At 37.2% G+C, this 13,182-nt stretch overlaps 2 protein-coding genes across 6 annotated transcripts; one reads left to right on the plus strand and one right to left on the minus strand.

Moving 5' to 3' along the window:
* Positions 1 to 607: 607 nt before the first annotated feature.
* Positions 608 to 7,039, minus strand: creb3l4 (cAMP responsive element binding protein 3-like 4). Of its 4 annotated transcripts, none has more exons than XM_048152653.1 (11): positions 6,862 to 7,039; positions 6,629 to 6,640; positions 4,228 to 4,341; positions 3,874 to 4,114; positions 2,772 to 2,896; positions 2,602 to 2,691; positions 2,407 to 2,513; positions 2,136 to 2,204; positions 1,956 to 2,040; positions 1,777 to 1,873; positions 608 to 1,374 (listed from the first exon to the last, which is right to left on the minus strand). In XM_048152653.1, exons 1-11 carry the CDS (start codon positions 6,907 to 6,909, stop codon positions 1,094 to 1,096), a joined length of 1,269 nt encoding a protein of 422 aa, XP_048008610.1. In that variant the 5' UTR covers positions 6,910 to 7,039; the 3' UTR covers positions 608 to 1,093. The 4 variants fall into 4 exon arrangements, with proteins under 4 accessions (XP_048008610.1, XP_048008609.1, XP_048008612.1 ...); XM_048152652.1 differs by having other exon boundaries at positions 6,629 to 6,721; XM_048152655.1 differs by having other exon boundaries at positions 6,503 to 6,640; positions 6,862 to 7,016.
* A 333-nt stretch (positions 7,040 to 7,372) lies between these two features.
* On the plus strand, positions 7,373 to 12,082 carry slc39a3 (solute carrier family 39 member 3). Of its 2 annotated transcripts, XM_048152656.1 has the most exons (5): positions 7,373 to 7,416; positions 7,631 to 7,980; positions 8,213 to 8,400; positions 9,276 to 9,406; positions 11,118 to 12,082. In XM_048152656.1, the coding sequence occupies exons 3-5, from the start codon at positions 8,238 to 8,240 to the stop codon at positions 11,805 to 11,807; spliced, it is 984 nt and encodes a 327-aa protein (XP_048008613.1). In that variant the 5' UTR covers positions 7,373 to 7,416; positions 7,631 to 7,980; positions 8,213 to 8,237; the 3' UTR covers positions 11,808 to 12,082. The 2 variants fall into 2 exon arrangements, with proteins under 2 accessions (XP_048008613.1, XP_048008614.1); XM_048152657.1 differs by lacking the exon at positions 7,373 to 7,416 and having other exon boundaries at positions 7,569 to 7,980.
* The last annotated feature ends 1,100 nt before the right edge of the window (positions 12,083 to 13,182 follow it).

Consider the following 13,182-nt stretch of genomic DNA (forward strand, 5'->3'; position numbering starts at 1 on the left):
GTTTATATCTCACAATTCCAAATTTTTTCCCGCAATTCAGTTCTCACAATTCTTTTTTTTCTCGCAATTCGAAGTTTCTCACAATTCAATTTTTTCGCAATTCAAAGTTTTTCTCACAATTCAAAATTTTTTCCACAATTCAAAGTTCTCACAGTTCAGATTTTTTTCACAATTCGAAGTTTACATCTTGCAATTCTGATTTTTTTCCGCTATTTGAAGTTTATATCTCGCAATTCTGATTTTTTTTCCCCACAATTCGAAGTTTATATCTCACAATTCTGATTTTTTTTTCACAATTCGAAGTTTATATCTTGCAATTCAGATTTTTTTCCGCTATTTGAAGTTTATATCTCGCAATTCTGATTTTTTTCAAATTTGAAGTTTATATCTCACAATTCTGATTTTTTTCAAATTTGAAGTTTATATCTCGCAATTCTGTTTTTTTTTCGCAATTCGAAGTTTATATCTCGCAATTCTGTTTTTTTTTTTGCAATTCGAAGTTTATATCTCGCAATTCTGTTTTTTTTTTTGCAGTTCGAAGTTTATATCTTGCAATTCTGATGTTTCTTACAATTTTGACTTTTTCTCGCAATTCCAAATTTATCTCGCAATTCAAAGTTTATATCTCGCAATTCAGATTTTTTTTTGCAATTTGAAGTTTATATCTTGCAATTCTGACTTTATTTTATATATGCTTGTTAGATATAAAGTTTATACAGATATAGACTTGCAATTGCGAAGAAAGGTCAGAATTGTGAGATAAAAAGTTGCAATTACCTACTTTTATTTTGTTATTCTGTAGCGGAAACAAGTTTCCATAAAAAGCAGCACAAGTGACAACCAAATCAGTACTAAACAAATGTAAGGTACAAACAGAAATGTCCCTCAATCAAACATTAATATGTATTAATTTCTGGACACACTAAAGCACATGACTATCATCTGATGATGATGATGCGAGAGAAAACTGGCTGCTCAAACACACCTTTGTCTGAGTTCAGTGAGAATAAATAAAGACGTTTCAGAAAAATGCTTCTCAAACAGAGCCGGCCACACCCGGAGCCGAACCTCTCCCCGCGTCTAACAGGAACGCTCACATTTCATCTGCATGTGGCGGTTTGGCTGCGTCTGCGTTTCCTGCAGCTACAGGAGCCGTTAAAGCCACAGAGAGCGTGTCTGCGTCTGCTCCGGTCACAGCCGTGCCGTTCTTCTGCTCGCCAATCAAAGCCTCTTCTGGCTGCTGCGGCCCGTCAGAGTCCCAGTCTGTGTCTGAGAGTTTGAGTTCTGTGGGCACTGAAACCATCGGCTCATCTTCCCCCGCGTCCTCCAGGAGCGCAGGAGAGCCGGCGTCATTCAGGATGTTTCTGGACATGACTGCAGAGAATCAAACCACAGTACAAGTCAAGCACAATGCTTGGCTGCTCGTTTATATATATATATAAATATATATATATATATATATATATATATATAAATATTTAAATGCATTGTTGATAAATTTGTTGATAAAAACTGTTGATAAATTTCTTCATTCTATACTAAATATTTATTGATGCGGGATATTTTCACTCGTTATGACAAGCAGGTATTATTGTTCGTTACCATGGCAACTGCTGACGTACCCACGTTAAACACATCACGGGAAAAGCTTGGCGTGTCCTCACGATTATGCATTATTTAGGCTGTTTCATTCATAATCTTTGGTCCCTCACCATGAGTATCAGCACATACTGTGGCAAGCCTATTGCGAATGGTGTTTCAGTGACTTATTCTCACCTCCGGACGGAGCGTAACTGTCCTCCAGTGACTGGGAACTCCGGCTGAACGGACTGTAACTCGGGAAGATGAGTAGAGCCAAAGAGAAGATGAGAATCTGTGAGGAGGAAGAACACATTGATCAGATGAAAGACTGATGCTGGTGTGAATGAGTTAAAGAGCGAGAGACGCACTCGTACCATGATGCATGTGCTCGTCTGCGCCGCTTTGGTGGCCGTTTGCTTGATCAACGCCTGCAGTTTATGCAGCTGCGCCATAAGAGACCTGAAACAATCAAACAAACGTCATGCAGGTGACTGGATTCTGGAACGTTTGAGGGGAACAATCACAGTGTGTTCACTAGTGTTCAGCTCACGCACATGTTGTGTTTCTCCAGCTGGGTGACGGTCCTCTGAAGCTCTTTATTCTGAGCTGAACACGCTGCCACCCTAAAACACACACACACATTTCAATGAGGAATACTGAGACGTGTTAGTTCCCGGAAGAAAACTCAAGAATACAATGGAGGCGTTTCATGGAGTTCAGAAACACTGACACTGATATAGAGAAGAACTCCTGCTGGAGGGACTTTGGAAACCTTTTTCATGCTCAAACAGCAACATTACACACTAAAGACACATGTGGTCTCACCTGCTCTCCAGACCGTCTATATACTCCTTTTTCCTCCTGCGACTGTCCTGTGCCGAGAGTTTGTTCCGGATTTTCCGTCTCACTTTCTTCAGGATTCTCTCCTCGGCCTGTGAGATTTCAACAGTCCCGTCAGCACTGTATTCATCTCAACACTCTCACACATACTCACTTACACACACACGTGGCGGGTCTGACCTTCGTTAAGGGCAGATTATTGGGCAGTGAAATTCCCTCCTGATCCAGGAGCTTCTGTTCCTCCTCTGTGAGCTGAAGTTCAGGATAAACCTGAAAAGGAGAGGTTAGATGTCAGTGACATCAGCTCATGCAGCTTTTGGCTGAACTCTTGCTTTAAAAAACAAACATACCAAAAAGCTGTCGGGGTTGTGCATGTTTTGCATGTCATGAGTAGAAACATTCTCCACTTTCACGGACGACACCAGCTCGTTGACCACACATGACTCTGACAGCAGCATCTGAGAGCTCCACTCGTCTGAACAGAGACACGTGAAAACATCAAGATTACATATGGATTACATGCGGATTAATGGGGTTTACATGCGAATTACATGCAGATTAAATGTGGATTACATGCAGATTACATGTGGATTACATGCGGATTACATGCAGATTACATGCAGATTACATGCAGATTACATGCAGATTACATGGGGTTTATATGCGAATTACATGCAGATTACATGCAAATTACATGCAGATTACATGCAAATTACATGCAGATTACATGCAGATTACATGTGGCTTATATACATATTACATGCAGATTACATGCTGATTACATGCATATTATATGCGGATTACATGTTAATTACATGCAGATTACACTCGTCTTACATGTGGATTATATTCAGATTACATGTGGATTACATGTGGATTAAATGTGGATTATATGTTTATTACATGCAGATTACATGCGGTTTACATGTGGATTACATGCGGATCTCACGCATATTACATGCGGATTACATATTGATTACATGCAGATTACATGTGATTTACATGCAGATTACATGTTGATTACATGCAAATTACATGCAGATTACATGCAAATTACATGCAGATTACATGCGGTTTATATACATATTACATGCGTATTACGTTGATTACATGCAGATTACATGCGGATTACATGTTGATTACATGCATATTATATGCAGATTACATGTTAATTACATGCAGATTACACTCGGCTTACATGTTGATTATATTCAGATTACATGTGGATTACATGTGGATTAAATGTTGATTACATGCAGATTACATGCATGTAATGTTGTGATTCTCCTCGTGGCTGAGTGGATTGGTTCGTGAATTATTAACTCTTAAACCAAGACGTTTTTAAAACACCAATGGGAAAAATACTTCCAGAATCAAAGCCGCTGAAAAAGTGGGCAGGCTCTGTGGCACTTTCCAGTCACATGACACAGACTAAAAACAGGAAACGCTCACCCAGCTCTATGGAGATCACATCCATATGTGACGGCTGCTGCTCTGCGATGGCTCCGCCCACACCGCTGATGTCATACACCACCTGATAGACAGCGGGCGGCTGCAGGCTGCTGCTGTGGTTCTGCTCGTCTGAGTACTGATCTTCAGACAGGCCGCTGTCGCTCTCGGACAGCGCTGACGTGTACATCTCGTTTGGGTTGATGGCGTTCAGAACCTCCTCAGATTCGCTGTCATTCAAACTCTGGAACACAGTCAGTGATGCTTTAGGAGCGAGACAAATGAACAGAACTTCGCCGTGAGAATATGGGGGCATTAACCCTTTCAGCAGAGTGAATGTGGAATCATGTGACTCACACAGCGCGGCTCGACGCTCCAGTCCTCCGCGTGTCTGTCCAGACCAGCGAACAGGATCCCAGAGCAGGATTCGTCCAGGATCAGCCCGCTCTCCACCGCCTCTTCAGCGCCATCCTGTAACAGACTTACATCAGAAACTGCCCTCTGTGGCTCAGAAACATGAAACTGCACTGTAAAAAACATCCCGTTAGATTCATGGTAACAAACTGGAAGCTGCGGTTGCCAGAAATGTACCATAAAAACAGGCTGATGTTTCTGGTATTACAGGATGGGATATTGGTGCCTGTGTATTTTACAGCTCATTAAGTGATTTAATGTTAATATAGATACCAAAACACCAAAAAAGCACATGGTGAATCAGAGTTCAGTTGATCTAAACACCAAAATAATGCAGTAAATATAGAAAATGTAACGCAAAACACTCATTACTGATAATTACTGAAATGTAAAGAAATTAAACTGCATAGCCAGTTTTGGTAGCAAGAGACTTTTCATTTGGCCTTTTCCCTATTGTATATTTTAATAATTGTCATAAATTAGGTATAATTCAAAAGCTTAAACACTCGAAATTCATCCTGTGAAAACAGTTTTGAAATTGTAAATGGAAACAGTACTTGAAAACCTTTTAGCAGCTGAATTTTTGTGGTATCAACTTCAAATTTGGACAACTATTGGCTTTGATTTTATAGCAATTTTAGAGTCCAGGTCAGTTTGTAAAATATATATTTTGCATAAAGTAAAAAAACATTTAGTTCAGTACATTAACTTTACGGAAAACTTCTATAACTTTTTTACACTTTCATTTTTTGAAGTGCTTTCTCTTCTGAAATAATATTTCTTTAAAAAGAGACCAGCTTTAGTCTGTACTCCAAACATTTATGAACTACAACCATTTCAGTTCAGATCTATGATCAGAGAGGGCGGTTTTTAACCCTCTGGTGCTGTTCGGTCATTTTTGACAGAAAAATTTTACGTTTTTTGTTTTTTTGTTTTTTTACTTCATCAGAATGGTATGAAAATTGGTAAAGGTTTTGGCACTTGATATTTAACAGAAGCTTAAATGGTCTTGAAAAACAGCATCAAAAATTGGAGCGCATTGAAAATGAATGGGAAGTGAATTTTCTCTAGTGGAAGCGTTTGGTACTGCGCACAAACAAATTATTACTGAAAGCTCATTTTTTGAGATATCAACCTCAAATTTGGAACACAACTCATTTAGATTTATTTTCTCACAGTTTTAGAGTAAAACATGTTTAGGAAAATAGATATTTCATATAAAATGTAAAAATAGTATTTTGTGGATTTTTCATAATTTTTAGTTTCACTTTTTTAAAACTTTTTTTTTTTTCACTTCAGCAGTATCTTGTTTAAAAAGAGACCAAACTTCAGCATTCAAGATTTATGACAGTTCATGTTGGAAATTTCATTTTCAGGTCTATGCTCAAAAAGTGAATAAATGGATTATAACTAGAGCATAGGTTAAATATAAAATAGGGACTTCTGGGAAAGTCCCTTTACTGTTTTCATTATAAATCATGTAGTAATTCATAGTTTTTACTTGTAAAAAACATAAATTTGTCAGTATTTTAAAGGGATAGTTCACCCAAAAATAAAAATTCTGTCATCATTTACTCACCCTCAAGTTGTTCAAAATTTGTACAAATTTCTTTGTTCTGCTGAACACAAAGGAAGATATTTTGAAGAATGTGTTAAACTGAGCAGTTTTGGGACACCATTGACTACCATAGTAGTTTTTTTCCTACTACGGAAGTCAATGGTGGCCTGGTTACAAACTTTCTTCAAAATATCTTCCTTTGTGTTCAACTTGAGGGTGAGTAAATGATGACAGAATTTTCATTTTTGGGTGAACTATCCCTTTAAAGTAAAATTGCATATAATTTTGTGATTTTAACCAACTAAAGCAGGTAAACATAAAAACTGATATCATCATACTTAATCACAGTATATTTCCACAATTGATTTGTATTACAAGTTTTCTGAAATTTCTAAACATGCACTCATTTGCACACCTTTCCAGAACACTGGATAAATCCAGGTTCATAATTCTTATTTGATTTTGCAGACAAAAGTTTTTACTGAGCTTTTTATCACTCCATAAATCAGAAAATACTGTCAACAGACAGAAAATAATACACTTTACCATGTTTATAGGAGTAAAATGTATAAATCAGGCAAATGATATATGAATTCAGAATATATGAATAAAACTGTGTGTGTGAAGCTGCTGAAGTGGAGATTTAAGACTCAAACTCACCATGTTAGTAGCAGTATTTTTCTGTAAAAATGACATTTTTCAGTGTAGAAGCAGTAAATAACCTGTCTCAGGTAGAGTGACACGTGAGGAGGAGTGTCAGCGAGCTCTACCTGTCTGTCTGCTCACCTGTCTGTCTGTCTGCGGGAGGATGTGAAGATCCTGGTCAGGGTTTGGACTGACTTTGTCACAATAAGAGACCCTTTGCTCTAGTTCAATAAACTAGTTTAGCATTAAGAACACATACAATATCAGCATGTAAAGATTAGATTACAGCAGCATAAACAACAGCTGTCTGAAGTTGAGCTGTCAATCACAGTAAACAAACCGCGCTTATGGTGTTTTCTGCACGTTTTACTCACTCGCTCGGTGGATTTGGCGTCCCCGGACACGATATCGGTTTCTCGCATCCTTCACACACGCGTGTTCGGTTTATTATGCGGACATACGCGGATATTTCTCGCTGTGGATCCGGATCTTCTGGTTCATTTGATTCAGTGTAATTCACATCCGCGTTCAGCGTGTGGGCGGGGCTCTGGAGAGCACGTCATCGCGCGCCTCTGCGTGAAGTGAGTTTAAAAACTAATTATTTTTTCGTTAACTCTTCTCTCTGTAGTGTCACTTCAAAGTACATTAAAGTTTCTCAGTGTCGATATTCGGGTGTAAATTAGTTTTCAGACTTCTGTTAGCGACACACACAGTCACGTGATATCTGTTACTTTTCTCCGCTCTAGTCAGGATGGACCAATCACAGTCGTTTATGATTACTTATAAACTGTTTTTAATCTTTTTTTATTATTATTTAGGGGGATGGTTTCCATTACTAATGACGTGTAAAAGCCGTATAGCACATCACAAACAAACAAACAAACAAACAAAATAAACAAAAACTTAATGTCAAGCAGCAGTACCGAAAGGTAATGTAAACACCATTATATATATATATTTATATATATAATTTATTTATACATATAATAATTATACATATTTATATATAAGTGCACCCAAATTCAGCATTTAATTCATGTTTGTGATGTTCTTTGTGCATGTTTAGACAAGTTGTGGACAGCAGTGACTCATATTGATTCATGTTTCGCAAATGATTCACTCTTTTGTGCCGGATCTTTTTAGTGTGAATTGGATGCAACGGCCAGGCAACTGACTCGTCCACTGAATCGTTCACTGAAATGAATCAGATTCAGAACACGTCGTGACTCACCGCCCGCTTCCCGAAAACAGGAACAGAAGTGCAGCCTGTACTGGAACAAACCTCAGCAAACACACGATTACCGCTCGAGTGATGTTCATTTAACATAATCAATACGAACAAAACACAGATCGAGAAGAAAGTGAGAATGTTGATGTGCGAATAACTGTATTCGCGTTCGCTTGTGATTCAGTCTCGTTTAGTTTTTGTTTGAATAAGAAGTTTGTTCTCCAACACAAAACTCAAATAATCTGCTTCAGTTCTTTGTGTATTGGTAAGTACTTGCTAAACTTTTGTAAAGTCTTACAGTGTTTCTTCAGTTTCTGATTTTTTCCACTGACCCCTAGATTATAAATATATGTAAATATTATTTGGAAAATATTACTTTATTTTTTTTTCGACTCACTATAGTACTGTACTCTTAGATTTTATGTATTTAGATAATTTATTTTCATTTATTTTTTACAATTTTGCTCTAAATGTTGCTGTATGTGACTGATCCTCAGGTGTGATGTAGAGACCGTGACGAAGATGACGATGATGATGATGGAGTCGGACCGGGTCTCGTCAGCTGTGTCTGCTGGGCTCCAGATCAAGATACTGATGCTGACGCTGATGCTGTGCTTCAGTCTGCTGTGTGGCTTCGGCCCGCTGTGTGTGATGAGACGAGCCGCGCGCTGCAGCTCTGAGACAGGTGTGACCAGTGATGATGACCCGACCCATGCAAATTAGCGCTTTTTCTTTAGATTAATCATTAAAAGATGGCAATCACAATTCAAAAACCCACATGAGTAAATCACCTTTTGAAAGAAATTTGATGCTTTTAATAAAGACTGTATCAGTTACATCGTTACACCAGTAGGTGGCGACAAGTGACTTTTAAAAAATGTATTTGTCATTGAATCATTCACTGAAGAGATTCGTTTAAAAACGCTGATTCATCCAGTAAGGAAACAAGTGAAGTGTTTATTGTGCATCCTCGTTTCCTTTCCTCGCGTCTTAGCTCCACCCCTTCAGGATGCGAGGGAAGGACACAAGGAAAAGATGCGAGGACGGAGGAATTGAATCAAGTGAAATGATATATCCTCGTTCCCTTTAGCGTCACTTCAAAGTGTCATCAGCTGCACTCGAGGGATCTACCCATATGTTATTAAAGTTTGGTTATTTAAAAAATATATAATAAATATTAATAAAGCAAGATGCCCCGTTAAAATATATGAGGTATAAAGTTTATTTAAATTTAAATTATTGTGACAAATATAAAGGGGGAGGAGAATTTATGCGTGCGTCACGTTTCTCGATGCGAAAGACTTGCGCAAAGAATGCACTTGTGTATCTTCACTCCTCGCTCCCCGCCTCCTCGTGGTGCAGTTAGAGAATTATGATGTCCTTCAAGATGGATATTGAGTCATTGAATCATTCATTCAAGAGATTTGTTTAAAAACGCTGATTTATCCAGTAATGAAACAAGTGAAGTCTTTATGAGTGAGTCATTGAATCATTCACTCAAACCAAGTTTTTTTAAAATAATTAAAATTCAAAATTTTTTAAATTAAATTTGTTTTGAAGGTGTTCGACACAGACTTCTGAGTCTGGCCTCGTGTCTGTCCTGCGGCGTGTTTCTGTCCTCCTGTCTGCTGGAGCTGCTGCCCGACTATCTGAACGACGCCAGACAGACCTTCAGCCGGCTCGGCCTCACTGTGAGTCTCCGTCAAATCACTGCCCATGTGCCGCATCTGTCGGTCATCACAGAACATGAGGATGTCATGAATGATTCAGTATAAACGTTGTCTAAATCATCCTTTTTAGAATCAGAATGTCTTTATTAACCAAGTATGTGCGTTTACTGGTGAGTGTACAGTATTTTAAAAAACAAAGTGTTAAAAAAACACGTTCAAAAGTTTGGGGTCATTTTTTTTATGTTTTTGAATGTTTCGAGTCTCTTCTGCTCACCAAGACTGCATTTATTTGATCAAAAATACAGTAAAAATTGTGAAACATTATTCCAATGTAAATCAGCTGTTTTCTATGTGAATATATAGTAAAGTGTAATTTATTCCTGTGATCAAAGCTGAATTTTCAGCATCATTACTCCAGTCTTCAGTGTCACATGATCCTTCAGAAATCATTCTGATATGATGATTTGATGCTCAGTTATTATCAGTGTTCAATTATTAAAAATGGTACATTGTTTTAAGATTCTTTCATTAATAAAAAGTTGAAAAGAACAGAATTTATTTGAAAAAGAATAATAAATGTCTTTATTGTCACTTTTGATCGATTTAATGCGTCCTTGATGATGACTGACCCCAAATTTTGATAATCTGAAGCAGCACAACTGTTTTCAACATTGATAATAATTATAAATGTTTCTTGAGCATCAAATCATCATAATAGAATGATTTCTGAAGGATCATGTGACACTGAAGACTGGAGTAATGATGCTGAAAATTCAGCTTTGATCACAGGAATAAATTACACTTTACTATATATTCACATAGAAAACAGCTGTTTAAATTGTAAAAATATTTTGTGATTTTTTTACTGTATTTTTAATCAAATAAATTCAGCTTTGATCACAGGAATAAATTACATTTTACTATATATTCACATAGAAAACAGCTGTTTAAATTGTAAAAATATTTTGTGATTTTTTTACTGTATTTTTAATCAAATAAATTCAGCTTTGATCACAGGAATAAATTACACTTTACTATATATTCACATAGAAAACAGCTGTTTAAATTGTAAAAATATTTTGTGATTTTTTTACTGTATTTTTAATCAAATAAATTCAGCTTTGATCACAGGAATAAATTACATTTTACTATATATTCACATAGAAAACAGCTATTTTAAATTGTAATAATATTTTTGGATTTTTACTGTATTTTTAATCAAATTAATTCAGCTTTGATCACAGGAATAAATTACATTTTACTATATATTCACATAGAAAACAGCTGATTAAATTGTAATAATATTTTTGGATTTTTACTGTATTTTTAATCAAATACATTCAGATTTGATCACAGGAATAAATTACATTTTACTATATATTCACATAGAAAACAGCTATTTTAAATTGTAATAATATTTTTGGATTTTTACTGTATTTTTAATCAATTAAATTCAGATTTGATCACAGGAATAAATTACATTTTACTATATGTTCACTTAGAAAACATTATCATTTTCTATAATAGTAATAATATTTCACAATTTTTACTGTATTGTTGATGAAATAAACGCAGCCTTGGTGAGCAGAAGAGACTCTTTCAGAAACATTTAAAAATTGTACCAACCCCAAACTTTAACATGAGTGTGTGTATAAGTGAAACACTGTAACACTTCACAGATGCTGCACACAGATGAGTTCCTTTAAACCCGAGTCTCTCCGTCTGTCCGCAGCTTCATTTCCCGCTGGCCGAGTTCATTCTGGCCATGGGCTTCCTGGTGGTGTTTGTGGTGGAGCAGATGCTGCTGGCGTTCAGAGAGCAGACGGGCGACGTCTCTCACGAGAAGCAGGCGCTGATGGACTCTCACATCCAGTGTCACGATAAAGACGCTCTCAGTCGTTCCCAGCAGCGCTGGAGGCGTCTCTCCTGGACGGACGGATCCGGCTGTGCGGAGGACGGGAAGTGTCATGTGGGTCTGCGTGTGTTCCTGCTGTCGTTCTGTGTGTGTGTGCGGGCTCTGCTGGAGGGTCTGAGCGTCGGATCGCAGCAGGATCCAGAGCGCCTCCTGCAGACGTGTGGAGCGCTGCTTCTGCACAACGGAATCGTGGCGTTCGGTCTCGCCGCGCGGCTGAGCCAGTACGGTCTGCGCCGGGGCGTGGCGTCCGGCTGTCTGCTGCTCTTCTCCGTCACGTGTCCGGCTGGGATCGGGATGGGTCTGGCGCTGGTCGGGATGAATCCGAGCGCTCAGGTTCAGCTGGTCCGCTGCGCCGTCGAGGGTCTGACGTCTGGGATCTTCATCAACGTCTCCGTCGGTGGATTGCTGTGGCAGGAGTCGTGCTCTCCGAAGCATCGCGTCCATAAAGTCGCTTTCCTGCTGACCGGATTTGCTCTGATCACTGCCGTTCAGTTCAGTAAAGTCTAAACACACATTTCAATAATAATCAGAAAGATATTTTTTACATTTTCTGTTGTTTGCTTTAGTTTGAGTGCTGCAGTATTATGATCAGACTACAGTTATCATCATAATCGCCTTTATTCTGTAATTATGTGCAACTTTACATACAAACACACGTCTGTATTATCAGATGAACGTCAGTATGATTCACGCACCTGATCACATGACAGATGTGATCAAACACTGGTGTGTAAAATCAATAAATGCCAGATGATGAGACACACTGCGTTTGACAGACACAATATTGTGTGTGTTGTGTTTTATTGTGTGTTGTGTTCTGTTGTCAATTCAAATTGGCTGTAAATAGTGTAATATTTTCAGATGATGTGGTTTTTATAATCAGTTAACACTGCTTTTGTCATTTTTTACAAGATGGACAAAAAAAAAAAGTCATTCGGTTTCACCAAAACTTCAGTTTTACCTTCCCTCCTCTTCGGTTTCCTCCGGCGCATCTTCTGACTCTCGCTCATTTTCTTTCTCTGTTCTCTCCGTCTCTGTTGCCTCCAAATCCTCACTCTCTCTTGGTCCCTCTCCTCCTTCATGATCATAAGACGTCCCACTTGACAGTCAGTTTCCCTGATTTCAGCCAGTTAAGCATATTTATAGTATATATATGGAATGAATGAAATATAGCCTAGCCTGCAGTGCATAAAAGAAGAGCAGCTGTCTTCTTCTGCGTTTCTATCGAAAACTAATAAATTATAGCTTTTTATTTAAAATAAAAGCGACTACAAAGGAAATGTTTACTATTCATGTTTTTGTATTGTATGGAAAAATCCCACTTAAAAAACAGACCGCCATTACATTTTTCCTCTCGCGCACCCCCTGGTGGCAGCTCGCGCACCACACTTTGGGAATCCCTGTCCAAATTCAATTTAGATTTAATTAAGTTCATCATTAAAGTGTTTTTTTCCATTAAAAATCAATTTTTTCATAAACCAATTTATGACATGGTTAAGTATTTGTACAGTAAATAGGTAAAAAAAAAAAAAATAAATATCCACAAAAACAGCATAGATGAGAAGTAAATAAAAAAAATGATACATAGTTTATCATATAAAAAAATGTATATTTCCTTATGCAATCGCGCTGTAAAAGTTTAAATCGTTGGTAACTATTTTATATATATATATATATATATATATATATATATATATATATATATATATATATAATGTTTTATTAACTTCCATTACTTTTCCAGGTCTGGAAATAATTTCATATAAATATTTTTTTTTTAGTAAGAAATAAAAATTAACAAAAATAAAAACAAAACGAAATAAAATCATTTAAAAAGAAAAACAATCAAACTAAAACACTAAACTTAAATCATAAACGTTTT

This window comes from Megalobrama amblycephala, linkage group LG13 (genome assembly GCF_018812025.1).
Source record: "Megalobrama amblycephala isolate DHTTF-2021 linkage group LG13, ASM1881202v1, whole genome shotgun sequence".
Lineage (NCBI taxonomy): Eukaryota > Metazoa > Chordata > Actinopteri > Cypriniformes > Xenocyprididae > Megalobrama > Megalobrama amblycephala.